Source organism: Capra hircus, chromosome 10 (assembly GCF_001704415.2).
Source record: "Capra hircus breed San Clemente chromosome 10, ASM170441v1, whole genome shotgun sequence".
NCBI classification, from domain to species: domain Eukaryota; kingdom Metazoa; phylum Chordata; class Mammalia; order Artiodactyla; family Bovidae; genus Capra; species Capra hircus.
The window spans coordinates 24,618,088-24,633,634 of NC_030817.1; the positions used below are offsets into that span (position 1 = coordinate 24,618,088).

Sequence of the window (15,547 nt, forward strand, 5' to 3'; positions counted from 1 at the left end):
CCTTCTCCAGAGGATCTTGCCAACCCAGGAATCAAACCTGTGTCTTCTGCATTGGCAAGCAGATTCTTTACCCCTGAGGCACCACAGGAAGCCCTGAGAGACGGAGAGCAGCAGCTTTTTATGGACTTGTTAACAACATACAATGTGGTTTGGATCTAGTCATTTCAAAAATCAAAAGCTATCAAAATAATCAGAGGCTGTTTATTCTAAATGACTAAATTTATGACATGCATAAGGCCAAGCATCTAACTAGCATTTCCACCCATTTCGGAGGAGAAAGAGAGTGAAAACAGCACTAAAACAAAGGTTGGAAAGATTTTAATTAACACAAATGGCTGTGCCTCGTCTTTAAATCTATCCAAAGCAAATGGAGTGAAAGCCTTCTAATCCTTCAGCACTTCATCTGGCCTTGACCTCAGAAAAAAGAGCCTCCCTCTTGCATCATCAAACTGACTTCCTTTAGCTCTTTGTTGTTCTGTGTAGGTCTTTGATCCCAGAATTCTCTAAGACAGGAAAAAACAGAAGAAAAAAACAGACAGCTAAAACCCCAAGTTTCCTGGTACTCACTTTGCAAATCCCATGCAAATATTAAATTAAAATGTACATTAACAAACACATTCCAAAATTCTATACCTACTGTCTATTCAAGCCTTTAAAATGACTTCAAAAACCAAAGTAATTCTCACCTCATTAGATTCATTTTTGCAGGTAGTTGCTCTGTTCATAGTTGTAGCGTCCATGGTACCTGATGGAGAAAATTAGGAAAATGAGAGCTTTCTTTGAGTAAAAAAAAAAACCCTAGTTTTATTTTTAGTTGCAAGTCTGTTAGCATTCAGCACAGTATCATATCATTGTAGGACTGACTCTGGTATTGGCGTTGATACGGATTTTTTAATTGATGTTTTAGAAAATAACTTCATCAAGCAATATTTTTAAAGTAGAAGTGGCAAATCTTTTTTTTTTTTTCTCTTGAAAGCTCATGTCCCACAGGGAAAAAAAAATCATTTGAGGATTACATCAAATATAAATAATTTTATTTTGAGAGCCTAAAAAGGATACTTCCAATACAACTTTTTTCTTTAACTTTTTATTTTGTATTGGGGTATAGTCGATTAACAATGCTGTGGTAATTTCAGATGAACAGTGAAGGGACTCATTCTTACATATACATGTATCTATCTCCTCCAACCCCTCCTTTAAATAACAAAATGAGATGATAACTCATGTACATATCTGTGTACCCTCTGATAACCCAGATACATACTCCTGAAAAATGGCCAACTGTGGACAGCAGAGAACAAACAAAAGATAAAGGCTGGGGTGGAGATGAGAAAGAGGAGGCAGAAAAAAAGACAGGCCCAGACAGAGAGGAAGGGACACGGGAGACCATGAAAAGGGGGAAAGGGGACAATTGTAGGGTTAAACAGGCTCTGTGGTGAGTCTGTGCGAGGTGAGGGTTGCCAGACTGAAATACAGGATACCCAGTTAAATGTGAATTTCAATAAACACCAAATAATTTTTAGTATAAGTATGTCCCATGCAACACTCGGAACATATTTAAATTAAAAGGTATTGTTTATCTGCAGTTTACACTTAACTGGACATCTTTCTATTAGCTAAATATGACAACCCTATTCTAGACAACCTGTTGTTCTCCTGAGTGTGTGATGCAAAAAAGTTTACAATCTACTGTCATTCATTGAAGAAATAATAATATTAATAACGGTACAGCTTACATTTTTTCAACCTTCAAAATTTATGTTTAGGAAAGATGACGTCTGTTCTCCCCTGGACTTCTGTGGGGTTTTATAGGAAGTGAAAGACTGATCTAGTTTAGAAATTAACTTCATGACCTACTAATACCATGAATCTAACGCTGACATTGAAAAGGGTCAAGTTGCAGCAAAGCTTTAAAAAAAACCTGTATTTGAGAGCAATGCTATTTATCAAGGACCCAGGTTTGAGGTAGCTGTGGGTTTCCATCCCTGCCTTTTAGAATTTTAGCTTAACACTACTATTTTCCTTTCGCAGCACCTGTGGGAGAGTATTTCGGCCATCAGGAAGAGTAATGCTAAAGTGAAGCAAAGGTTAAAGCTGGGGAGAAAGACTTGCTTTCAGAACAGAGGGAGTTACAGAATTAATAAAGTCTCAAGAGTATTCATTTCCCACCGCACTGGGCTTTCATCTGAATTTATAAGAGGAGCAAAATATTCACATACAACCTTCAGCTTCTTAAAAGAGCTCAAGGAAATGTGAAAAGTTGGGGAGGGAGCTAGGGGGCGGGGTAGGGGAAGAGAGAAAACCAAGGGTGTCAGAGTCAAGTGTTTTATAGCCAGTCCTGTTATGACGGAAGATAAAGCTCTTTTTTGATCACCAGCAGGTGTGATGGAAAACTCAGCTGAATTTAAAGATGGTTACATGCCTGAGCTCTCTTAAAACAGGTGACTGCCAAAGGCCAAGAACTGCTTTCTTGACTCTACAGAAACCTGGGCAGAGCTGCCATATACTCTGGGTCAAACTGTCTTTTTACAACTGGTCTGGAAGTAAATCCCTTCAAATGTGACTCATTTCTGGTGAGACCAAAAGGTAAAACTTCACCCAGGCTATAAAATGCTTTTCTCTTCTGTAAAACTAGGAGATGCAGTATGCTAAGCAGATGAGACTGACAATGCTAATGCTGCGACCTGGGCCTCAAGGGAATTTACAAAGAGGGGTTGCTTGAAGTGTAACAAAGTCAGTATTAACAGAGGATTGTATTTTGCCAACCAAGTCGATCACACCACTGTGACGCAGCCAACCGGCACACAGGACAGTTGATGTGGGAGGAGGAATTCTTGGCCAGGAGCAGTGGGGGAAAATAAAACCCTCCCTCTGCTCGGAAATGCCGGTAACAGAAGGGCCTGTACCCTGATTTGCTGGAAGGTGTGTCCAAAATTCCATTCCATCCATTCTTTACCACAGGTTTGTGACGTTCAATTCTTTCGAAACTAGAGGAAAAGGAACATTATCCAGGAACACTTTAAAGTACTTCAACTTCAAGAAAGTCACCACCTTGTACAATTGCCTGATTTTTTTTAATTCCTTGTCCTAATCACCTGATTTGTCTGTGGTAGAAAAGAAAAACAGAATTAGACAGCGATTGTGGAGGAAGTGGACAGTGGCCGTTTTTGGAATGGAGGCTCCTGTAGTTTACGGAGTGGGATGATAGTTACAGATATTGCCAGCAGAATACTGAATTTAATATGGTATAATCAAGGCTGCCAGTAATACACCCCAGTGTCATGAAGCATGGTGGGAAACACTAACAGATTTTTAAATGTTTTCATTTGATATTTAGGGGTAGTGCATTTTGTCTAAGGGCCATAGAAGACCAATGGCTCCCTAAAGTTTCCTGAATTACCACCGTTTATGGGCTAGAGGCCTGGATGCGATTGGTGCCACCTACTGGGATAAATGTAGAATGACAAATCTGTCAACCTCTTGAAACTAGCATTTCTGTTACTGAAAAAAGGAATGTTGTGGGTATGATTCTTTACTGGGAGGATTATACATCCTTTTCGATTCTTTCAAAGTTGAAACCCTGATGGCATCAAGAAGAAAAGTTTCAATTTGGTGGTTTTCTTTAAAACTGTTTACATCTTGCTAATCTCACTTTCTGCTGCTGCTGCTGCTGCTAAATCACTTCAGTCTTGTCCGACTCTATGTGACCCCATAGACGGCAGCCCACCAGGTTCCCACTCCGTCCCTGGGATTCTCCAGGCAAGAACACTGAAGTGGGTTGCCATTTCCTTCTCCAGTGAATGAAAGTGAAAAGTGAAAGTCAAGTCGCTCAGTCATGTCCGACTCCTAGCGACCCCATAGATTGCAGCCCACGGCTCCTCCATCCATGGGATTTTCCAGGCAAGAGGACTGGAGTGGGTTGCCATTGCCTTCTCCAATCTCACTTCCTAATAAAGATAAAAGAGGCCTTAGGCCTCAGTATCTTGTTAGAATACTAAAATTTTATTTTCTGTATACTTATGATGTTTGGGCTTCCCTGGTGGCTCAGATAGTAAAGTGTCTGCCTGCAGTGCAGGAGACCTGGGTTTGATCCCTGGGTTGGGAAGATCCCCTGGAGAAGGAAACCCACTCCAGTACTCTTGCCTGCAAAATTCCATGGATGGAGGAGCCTGGTAGGCTACAGTCCATGGAGTCGCAAAGAGTCGGACACGATTGAGCAATTTCACTTTCACTTATGATGTTTACTTATTATAGGAAACTAGGCTTTTTTCATGTAAAACAGCAATACAATTTTATTTTCAAGGAAGGTATTTAAGAAATTGAAGTCAATGTAAACAGAAAAATACTGAATAAACAGTACAAATACTGAATAAACAATAAAAAATAGTTCAAGTGACACAGAAGTTGAGAAACACTAAGCACCCACCAAACCTCCTCCCCATCGTGTCACTGTTGGTAATCATGGTGATGGTGGCTTAGTTCCTAAGTTGTGTCTGACTTTTGCGACCCCATGGATTCTAGTCTGCCAGGCTCCTCTTACCATGGGCTTTCCCAGGTAAGAATACCCTGAGTGGGTTGCCATTTCCTTCTCCAGGTGGGTAATCATATCTTAATATAATTACTTTAAAAATCCCTCATTGAAGAAAATTAGTATTTCTTTTGTTTTCATTAATTAAATCCTAGGCTATAAATAGATCAATATAACCAAAATTTAGGACTTAGATTTCAGATCTACTTGGTCTCAAACAAACTCAAAGATTTTGTATGCATGTGTTTTAGAAAATAAAACTGGCCTGCAATCAGTATCCAATGCATGTGCAATCCATAAATTAATAACACACAAGAAATGGGGGACACATACCTGGGGCTACATGCAATTGTGGTAATTGAACAGTTTAGTGCCCTATCACTTAGTATTCCAGAAGCTTAAGAGGAGAGAAGAGGAAAGGAGATGTTGATCTCTGGGCTGTTCTAGTTCAGAGTTCAAAGATTCAGGGTTCTGAAAGCAAGGGGAAAAAAAAATCTTCTGAAGTGATCATGTTGAATGGAACCCTTCACTATTTATTGACTATTGACTTGATTTGAATCCAGAACGAAAGGATTTTTGGCTCCTTACTCTATGGATCCCTTGAGATGACTTTGAGCTAATTGTAAACGAAATAAGACATGGATCTCTCACCCTCGTCACCCTGCCCTCCTCTATCTTTTTAATTCACATTTTAATGACTTTATACTGCTTCTGGTTGTATTCCGGATTCTAATTGGAGAGGAAAACCTCAAGCTTTCTGCTTTCCAATTCTTATCAAAACAAAAGTTAAAAGAAAAATATGGATGGAACATGGGCTGAAGGACAGGTAGATTCCTCCAGTCTCTACATTTTCTAACTTTTAAATATGGATCAATTCAGCTCAACAGAGTGCTATGGACATGGACCAAATCCTCATGAGCTGATCCATCACTGACACAAAAATTCAAATCAATAATCTCTTATCACACTGTGCCAAGGAGTAGATAAGAACCAGTCTTAGAAATTGAGATTCTGAATTTATCTTAGAAATATTGTTGAGGACATTAGCTAACATGACACATTATTACAGTGTCCTCTCCCCATGATGAGGATTGGAGGAGAAGTTTCTCTCATTTCAGTAAAAGTAAAAGCTATATTTTTTCTGAGGGGTTGATTTATTTTTATTTTGTGGACACCATAAATCCATGTTTCCTTTTCTGGGAAATTCAGAATCGAGTTTGAAGCCTACCTGTATCAACTGTGCATTTCATTACACATTTTCATGTATTTACCTGGCTTCAACTTATTTTTACTTTGCCTTGATTTAGTCATTTATTTAATCTTTGTGCTATAAATGATTTTATAACCTATTCAAGTCATTAGGGAATAAGATTGAGAAGAAATGAGAGACATACACATTAATACTGTTAAAACATTGGCATCCCTTAGCCATGATTTTTTTATTGCATGTCTCTTTTTAAAAAATTACACATTCATAGATCCATGAAAATTTAAGTGTCCTTTCTTCCTGCCCCTCAGAGACCATTCCTTCATTTATTTTGAAAGATTTTTTTTAAATGTGGACCATTTTTAAGGTCTTTATTGAATTTGTTACAATACTGCTTCTGTTTTATGTTTTGGGATTTAACCAAAATCCTTGTGGCCAAATCCTTGGCTTCCCCACCAGGGATTGAATCTGCATAGCCTGCATCAGGACAGCGAAGTCTAAACCCATGCGCTTTCTGGGAAGTCCCATTTCTTCATTTTCTTATGGTAACCTATATGATTTCCTCTAACAATGTCATAAATCTTTTGGGGTGGGGAATGCTGAAACTCCCAGAGGAATATCTGGAGTGGTGAAACTCACAACCATTGTCCGATGTCTCTTTGGTCTTCCATTCTGAAGTAGCAGAGCCTATTCCAATAAGGTTTGTGAGATTAAACTACTCTAATTACTAGGAAAGGAGAGGAGGTGAGGAAAAAACTAATTTTTATCAGGTGTCAACTCTGTATCTTCTACATATGCTAAGTACACAATGTATGACTTAATCTTTACAAAGGAAAATTTTATTTCCTCCAGAAGAATCTTTATGTTGATATAACAGCTTCAGTGTAATAATAATGATGATGATAGTGATAATCTTTATTAAAACACTACTGGCTAACTTACTGTGTGCCAGGCATTGTGCTATCACTTTATAAGTAATGGACTCTCCAGTGGAAAACAAAACAAACCTCAAATTATGTACCTATGATGTTGTACTTACCTTGGGATCTGGGAAGATTCAAAACTGCTTGCTTTGGCTCAAAATTCTGCTGTATGTACAGTGATAACTTCAGATCATTGGCCTTCTGGTAGTTCTTCAAGGCTTCGATTCTCAGCTCAATCACTTTGCCATTAATGTCATTCTACAAGAGAACATTTTTTAAGACTACTCATATAGAATTGTTCTCTAAATCCACTAATACCTGAATCCTTTTTACTCATAAGTCTTAAAATGATCCTATCACGCTCAGTCTGTAAAAGTGGGGAGAAAGTATTTGTGATTCTTTTCCCATTTCAAACAGAGCAAAATCAAGATCATAGGGGAAAAGTGCTATACCCAAGGTGGAGCTGGAGGTAGATCTCTCCAGCCATCTTCCCACAAAATCTTTCTTTTAGCATGACAGCTGGTAATCCAGATGAGGGGATCAGGTTTAACATTAAGTAACTAAAAGCTTCTATATTGCATAGATGGAACTGTACCCCATGTCCAGCCTTGGAAGACTTTGTACCTGAATGATGTTGGCTTGTTCCTGATACCTGACCCATTCCATTTTCCTCTGTTTCTTTTCCTGGTGGGAGAAAGAGCCTCTGGTGACAAAGTAAATTGAGATCAGAAATCAGTTCTCTCAGAATGCTGCAAAGACTTTATAGCAAATTTATGGTGTCATAGATTCACTCATATATTGGTTTCAACTGCGTTAGTCCTCTTGATTGGCCCCACCTGTACAACCTAGTCTCCGAAAGCTGAACGCTAAATGAATAGGATCATTTTCTCTCAATGAATGGTCGCGAGAAACATGATATCTCTAAATATACATTCAAAAACAAATTAACAAGTATTTTGACATCACATAGCTATTTCAAATTTGTCATTATTGGCATAGCTTTTCCTACTTTGCCCTAGCTATCATAATTTACAAGAAACTTGCAATGTCACTCTGACTCAAATGTTGCATCCCAAGGGAACCAAATCTCCCATAAAATTTTGTATCTGTTCAGGAGCACACCACAGTTTAGGCAGACTATTGCTACCTTAAAGATTTCTAATCTATCAGCTCTAAAAGCCACTACTTCCAGAAAGATCATACTACCTTCCTTATTTCCTTCACTTTCTCTGCACACAATGTCTCCAGTTCATTCTTGGTCTTCCTAGACGATGAGGGGGTTTTGGGAGCCTGGGAGGAAAGAAGAGAGCTAAAGGAATAGGAGGTCCCAGAAAAGAAATGTAATGTCTCAGCTGACAGTAAATCCAATATACCCTTAAGGCCCAGCTCCTACCTGTCTATCTACCCAAATTAGCCTGGATTGTCAACAGGCTGTTTCCATCTGCGTGGCATCAACAACTCTGAAATTCTAAGTACTATGCTGTCCACTTGCCTTTCCATCCTGTAAGTCTGTTTTGTTCTTTATTTGCAGTACTTTTTCTTCATCATTGAATTCTTCTGTGTTGAATGTCTGTAGAGAGGCATTTTGGCAAACATTTAAATTAGTGGGACTTTGTGAAGGAAGTGGAAAGCCAATATGGGTCAACTGGAAAGCCAGCAAAACTGGTTTATTACTGCCACTTAGCAACCTCTCAGGGTCTGACATGAAAAGTGTACTACCAAAGGAGGTTCAGAATGAAGTGAGCCTTTCTATCTGGTCTCTTGAGTGTACTTTATAATAATAAAAACTATTAACTGAACCTTTATCATATGCCAATCACTATAGTAAGCTAATTACTCCTTTACTTATTTATGCTACCGCATTACAAACATTCTCATTTAATCCTAACATGGCTGTTTTTATTTCTGATCTACTTTATAGATCAGAAAACCAAGACTTGGAGAGGTTAAGTCATTTGTTTAGGGTCACTCAAGTAGGGAAGTATGGAGCTGGAACTCGAACCAGATCTCTTGGACTCCTTAAGACTGTGTTCTTAACCATTAGGCAGATGATCTTGTCTCCCCACTTCTCATTGCCTAAAAATATCAGTAGGGTAAGTCAACCACAAGCTTGGGTATATGGATACCCGTTATACAAAGTCTTTCGGGAGCTCTGGAGAAACTGGATTTTGACAGAGGAAGGGTGCTGGCATATTTCTTGTCACTAGGATTCAAGAACTCAGGAACTAAAATTTCTTATAATTCATAGAACTGATATGTAGCTCCCACTAAGCACTAAGAGCAGATCTCAGTACAAGATACAGGCCTTGATAGTATTCCATTTATTTGTGGAAAGGTGAGATGGAAAAAGCTGTCAGAGACACACTCACACCTGTATATAGCACAAGACAATCTGCTATTCTGTCTCATAATATGTGAAAAAGCTCTTGAATCCCAAAGGCTAAGTGCATGAAGGAATTTCTGTCCTGCTTGGTTTCCCATCAAAAGGCCATAACATTTTTATATTAAACCATGCCTTGACTGTTGCAAAGTTGTAGGGGAATTAGAACTAGGTATTTACTAATTCAACTTCCATATATTGATCATCCGCTATGTGCCAAGCATTGTGCTACAATGCTAGGGATTCCAAGATGAACAAAGCCATCAAGATAGTGGAGAAGCGTGTATTTCAGAGCAGGGCAGGGAGACAAGCAAATGAAATAATAATAACACAAAAAATAATAATGGACTTATAAAAAGTGCTATGGAAGACATGAACAGAATTGTATAACAGAAAGTAAGGGGTGAGGTGATGCCCTTTTTCAGATGGAGTAAATAAGGAGGGCTTCCCTGAGGAGGTAACGTTTAAGCAGAGACCTGGAGGATGAGAATGAGTCAGCTATAAGGAAACAGCATTACAGCCCAGGGATAAAGCAAAGGCAAAAGTTTTGAGCAAGGAAAGGTCTTGACATGTGGAGGCCAGTGTGGGAGGGGGGCACTTCTCTGAGAGGAGACTGGAAAGGTGGCAAGAGGCAGCCTATGCCATAATAAGGAATAACTGTAAAGGGTTTTCATAAGAAGAGCAACATGACATAATAGTTTTAAAAATAAAGATTAAAGAATGAATTGGAATAAGGCACATGTGGAAACAGAGACATGAAAAAGCGAGGATGTGGACCAGAAAAAGAGAATTTTCTTTTTCCAAGAGATCCTTAGAGGCACACACACATACCTTGTTCCACAGCATCTCCATTTCCTTCCGAAGCATCTTGTTTTTCCTCTCCTGTTGGAGGGGAAAGTCCAAACAAACAGAAATTTGTTTGTGTTATTAAAGTTAGAAGAAATTACTAATAGGGTGAACAGGGGGCAGCAGCATAATAAACCACAGAGGAAGGCAATAAATGAGCCTCGCCTCAAACCCAGGAACATGAGAGATGAGATTGATGATGATGATAAAAAAATAATAACAACTTGGAATAATAACTTTAATTATGGTAATTGTGGTATAATAATATAGTAATGAGTTCCTCACTCTTGCACTACTTCACATTTCCTGATCATATGACAGCTTCTCTGGGACTCAGACGCCTAATTTCTCATTTTTAAGATCCTTTGTTGTTGATTTTTAAAAATCTTAAAGAATCTCTCACACTCTTCCGTTTTACTTTGGTATGTTCTATTTATTTTGAAATGTGAAGGGTTAACGTGCTTATCATTGGGAAAGACCTGATGCTGGGAAGGATTGGGAGCAGGAGGAGAAGGGGACGACAGAGGATGAGCATTACCAACTCGATGGACATGAGTTTGGGTAAACTCCAGGAGTTGGTGATGGACAGGGAGGCCTGGCGTGCTGTGATTCATGGAGGTCGCAAAGAGTCGGACACGACTGAGTGACTGAACTGAACTAAACTGAACTGAATGTGCTTGTACTCATTAATCTTTAGATGGAAAGTTTTTCTAAAAGTCAAAGAAATAGAATTTTTACTAGCTAGTCCTTATTCTTCCCAATGTTTCATCTGAGTCCCTTTAGTTCAACCAGGACTTCCTAGATCAAGGACCTATGAGTGTTGGAGCACCAGTGCTACAGATGAGCTCTCTGTCTGAAGCTGTGGAACTGAGAGCCACGTTCAGAAGGCCATTCCCTGGAGTGCCCTCCAACCTCTTACCAGATTCTGCTTCATCTCTTCTGCTTCCTTAACGAGCTCAATGACTGAGGAGTCATCATTCCCCTTCCCTGCCATGATCTGCCTCATGATCTGTAGACTAGAAAGAAGAAGGAGATAGCATAAACATAATACTTCCTAAAGAGAAATACTAATATTCCGTGACCAGCCAGAAACTATTCTACCATGAGAGGGAGATGGGGGCTGAAATCATAGGAGCTGTGGAAGTCTTTCTGGACGTAAAAGTTCTCCAATTTCATTCCTAATTGACGTTTATCTTAGGTATGTGCTCTGGAGTGAATTCTGTGCCCTAAAACACTCAAAAGTTAGGTCTCCAAGAGCTAGTGAAACTCCTCTCCACCCTTTCAGATGAGTTTTGCTGTATGACTTTTGGAGTAGAAAGGGGGCATTTTTCACCTCTGTGAGGAAGGCGGTTGAGAAACTTGTCTTAAGGATAAATCTCAGAATCATTCCCTGTCCTCTCCCCTGCTTTGCTTCTCTATATAAAAACATTGGAAGTAACTGGGGAATTCACTTATATCCTTATGGTAGCCTCTAGAGAATCAAGCTATCAAAAAGTTTTTGACAAAATCTGAATAAATATCAAGTCTATGACTGTGAGAGGGGATATTCTTTAAAGGCATTAATTAACTTGTGCTTATATTCTTTGTACTTTTCCCTCTTTGTACTTTCCCCTCTCTAATTATAAGTGGAGAAGCAAGCCTTTGTGTTACCTTGCCCTGAGAGGGCTAAGTTTCTGGGTTGTAAGCAGCTGTTGATTGACCACAATTTTCTGCCTGGCTTTTTTTCTCACAGCTTTCTGCCTGAGTTTTGCTTTCCAAAAGTCCAAGCTCCATGAGGTGCTTTTGCTAAGGTAGACACATTAAGGTGAGATTCCCTAGGACTAGGCAGGAAAGAGAAAGTTGGTAGATTCCAAGAACAGTGAGTGCCTTAGCAATGAGTTAAGACCTCGATTGCCTAGTACATTTATTAAGAGTAAGGCCAGACCCTAATCCAGAGGAGTTTGATGCTCAGAAATGATTGCCATTCCACTGTTTGGCATTTGAAGAGCACAGTCATGCCTCCTAAGGTGATTCCACAAACATGAATGGGCAGCTGTCTGTGTGACCCTGATATACGGAGGATACTGAAGTGTCTTATCTTTTCTTTGGGAAGAAACGTTGTAACTGTAGCCCTGTGAGATGAGCTGAGTCATATTTAATTCTACTAAAAGAAAAAAGGATTCCTTGCCACTCTGATTTTGTGGTTACTTTCTTGTTGATTTACTATAGCTACTAAACCTTTTTAAAAATGTAAATAATCATCACTAAATCCAGTTATCCTGCCTTTCCCCTTCTAGGAAATCCTGAAAAGGGAACACATACCTTCTTTGTTTTTCCTCCAAGTTAGACATCAACTTCTGGAACAACAGGTTGTTCTTGTCTTCTAGAGGTTTTAGTATCTCCAGCAGCTCCTGCTTCCTCAGTTTTAAGTCCTCATTTAACTCCTTCAAGTAGCTGTCATCTAATTTAGAACTTCTGTGGGAAAAGACACTATATTTTCCCTTATCCTGGACTAATAATGGAGACCGTCTTCTCTCTCCTGGATAGTTACCTCTCAGCATCTTCCATCATAGACTTACCTTGTTTTGGAAGATAAGTAAGATTCTGGAGAGTTTGAAGCACTTGTCATCTTGAAGGAAAACTTCTGCTCCAAGAATAAAAAAGGTCCTCTTGAAAAGATGTGCCTTCTTGTTCCGTTCATTCAGTTAAGTCATCGTTTTTCTGCTGCTCTTCTTCAAACTTCTGTTGCACTGGACTGATTTTAGCTACAGGCTGAGGTCACAATGACGCTAAGACCACAGATTGAACAGGCCTTTGACTTCCCTGGTGGCTCAGACGGTAAAGCATCTGCCTACAATGCAGGAGACCCAGGTTCAATCCCTGGGTCGGGAAGATCTCCCGGAGAAGGAAATGGCAACCCACTCCAGTATTCTTGCCTGGAAAATCCCATGGATGGAGAAGCCTAGTAGGCTACAGTCCATGGGGTCGCAAAGAGTCTAACACGATTGTGCGACTTCACTTCACTTAAGTAACTTGAACATCAGTGACAGCTTGTTGACTGAAAATACTACTAACAACATCTGATCAGTTCTTGCCTCAGCTTTAGCCAATGCCAACAGTTTTATTCTGAAGTCTTTGACTGACTAGGACAGTATCATAAAACATCTATATTATGGAATTCCTACTGTGTTAGAGAATGATGGCTTGTCAAAAATAACTCATCAACACCATCTTCCATGGCAATTGACCTCCCTGGAATAGAGTGCCTGCTATCTGTAGGGCACAGGACTGACTGGATTCTGTGAGTGAGGAAAAGATGAAGACAAAGCATCTACCTTCGGGAGTCTTCAGAGGAGAAGGGGATATCCCTAGCATACATCTTAAAAAATAGAGGCCGAACTGGCAAATGCAAGGTATGGGTACAATATTGAGCAATGTAATACATGAGCCAATTGTCATTACTTTCTTATCTTTAAAATGTGATATATCACAATGGCAAGGTAGAATTATACTAGACATGTAACAAGAGGATATAGTTTGTAAAAGCTCATGTAAAAGATCACCCCATGGCCAAATTCCTTCCTGAGAGGCTGTGATTCTAGACTTCCCTTCAGATTCTGAATTTGCTTCCACTTTCCTCGCCCTACTAGAATCACATTTCTCTTAGCCCCTAAGATCTTCCATTTTCTTCTATTCCTGCAGTGATCAGAGGATAACTCTTAGAGTTATACGTTTGTTTTGTTTCTTGATGTTCGTGTGTGTGTGTGTGTGTGTGGCTTTGCTGTATGGCTTGTGGGATCTTAGTACCCTAACCAGGGATTCAGTTTGGGTCCATGTAGTGAAAGCATGGAGTCCTAACCACTGGATCCCTGGGGGAATTCCTTTTATGCTCTTAAAACAGTTTTAGGGCCATATTTTCATTGACATTCTCAAGTGTGAACTGTCTTGTTAATTTCAAGTAAGCCTTATCAGAGATGTTCTAGGGGCATTCTCCAAAGTAACTTAGACTTTCTGTCTTTTGGGAAACCTTAAAGTCAGTGAAAATGTAGTGAAAATTAAACAAGATTTAGTTTGTCAGATCTTGGTTTGACTCTCAGCTTCACAGTGAGCAGTGCACGAACTGTGAGCGAGTTACTATATTCTCTGTCTCAGTTTCCACTCATAAAAATGAGAGCAGTGAACTAAAAGGCTTGTTGTAAGACTGAGATGTAGTTATGTGGAGCTTCTGGCTCATGTCAGGTAGTTACATTTTAGTGAATTTTTGGATGGTTTGGATTTAGGGATTGTTTTATGTCCTAAGAGGTCAAATACAAAAAAGATGATTTATATTATGCTAATGAAACTTAAGCTTCAGAGTCCTTTGTTTTCATAGTCCTCTTCCAAAGACACTGTATCTTATTTTATATTCTTTTTTGGAAGGAGAGAACTCCTCAAACTATATACACTTTAAGTGTACATAAAGTATTTTCTATACCAAAACCTCTCTTTAAGCAGTCTCTACAAATATTTTTTCTAAAACATATATGTGTCACTTGTAAGTTTTATATGATAGCTAGTGTAATATGACACCAAATTAGAATAGCCATATCGGGTGCAACATAATGTAATTCACATTGGTTGCCCTAGGAATGCCCATGAAAAGTTTGGGTTGAATGAGTCTGAGCAAACTCCATATAGTTAAAAGGAACAAAGTGTGCTAATTATTAGTAGTAGCTTTTTAGATTGTAGATGTGGCAGGTATTACAAATAGAGGACAAAAATGGCATTGATCACTAAAGCATGACCTCTTTAAATTACATGTTGTAATATTTGGTTGGCAGAATTATGTTAGAATTTTAAACATTTAATGCACAGACAGCATCCCAACTCACCTTCCTTTCCGTCCTTGGTTGGGAATGATTGAAAGTAGAACACTTGCTATTCTGATGTGCTCTTTTCTATAACCAATCAGCACCTTTAATTTCCTAACATTCTGATGCCTTTTCTTCAACTTGGAATATGACTTGCAAGAAGAATTCCTTGTAATAACATACACAGACTTTAAGAGCTTAAAGCAAACAAACAAACAAATCAACCCAAACCCCAAAACAACAGTATGGAATGGAAGAAAATCAACATATTAATTATCTCTGGAACAGATGTAGAGAGGGTAAAGCTATAGATGACCATTAGAAGTGGAAATAAAAGGTGAATGCTATAGATTTTCCTAAAATAGACATTTAGGTTGGAGAAGGCAATGGCAACCCACTCCAATACTCTTGCCTGGAAAATCCCATGGATGGAGGAGCCTAGTGGGCTGCTGTCTATGGAGTCGCACAGAGTCGGACACGACTGAGCGACTTCAATTTCACTTTTCACTTTCACTCATTGGAGACGGAAATGGCAACCCACTCCAGTATTCTTGCCTGGAGAATCCCAGGGACGGAGGAGCCTAGCGGGCTGCTGTCTATGGGGTCGCACAGAGTTGGACACGACTGAAGCGACTTAGCAGCAGCAGCAGACATTTAGGTCATCTGTTGATTGAGGAAGCATGGTAGGAAACTTTGAAAGAGTAATGATTTGCGATTTGAAATAGCACCTGAGCAGCGGAAAAGGAAGTCAACCAGGCAAGAGTGAAAGGACTGCCAAGTAGTGCTAAGGGTCAAGGTCAGTTTGGGAATTGCAGATCTCTTATGGCATGAATT

At 39.4% G+C, this 15,547-nt stretch overlaps 1 protein-coding gene and 1 non-coding gene across 2 annotated transcripts; one reads left to right on the plus strand and one right to left on the minus strand.

Moving 5' to 3' along the window:
* LOC102190523 (uncharacterized protein C14orf53 homolog) lies at positions 303-14,758 on the minus strand. The gene is made up of 11 exons (XM_005685987.2): positions 14,735-14,758; positions 12,443-12,504; positions 12,186-12,338; positions 10,804-10,900; positions 9,870-9,920; positions 8,151-8,228; positions 7,865-7,948; positions 7,283-7,342; positions 6,775-6,916; positions 687-745; positions 303-503 (listed from the first exon to the last, which is right to left on the minus strand). The coding sequence occupies exons 2-11, from the start codon at positions 12,490-12,492 to the stop codon at positions 384-386; spliced, it is 894 nt and encodes a 297-aa protein (XP_005686044.2). The 5' UTR covers positions 12,493-12,504; positions 14,735-14,758; the 3' UTR covers positions 303-383.
* Positions 12,684-12,755, plus strand: TRNAC-ACA. Its single transcript has one exon. It is a non-coding gene; the product is annotated as a tRNA-Cys (tRNA).

Coding starts and splice junctions, on each gene's coding strand:
- LOC102190523 (XM_005685987.2), bottom strand. CDS start 12,492: ATGACAAGTGCTTCAAACTCTCCAGAATCTTACTTATCTTCCAAAACA. Junction 6,917..7,282: donor AACAAGCCAACATCATTCAG/GTACAAAGTCTT, acceptor GTTCTCTTGTAG/AATGACATTAATGGCAAAGT. Junction 746..6,774: donor GAATCTTCCCAGATCCCAAG/GTAAGTACAACA, acceptor TTTCTCCATCAG/GTACCATGGACGCTACAACT.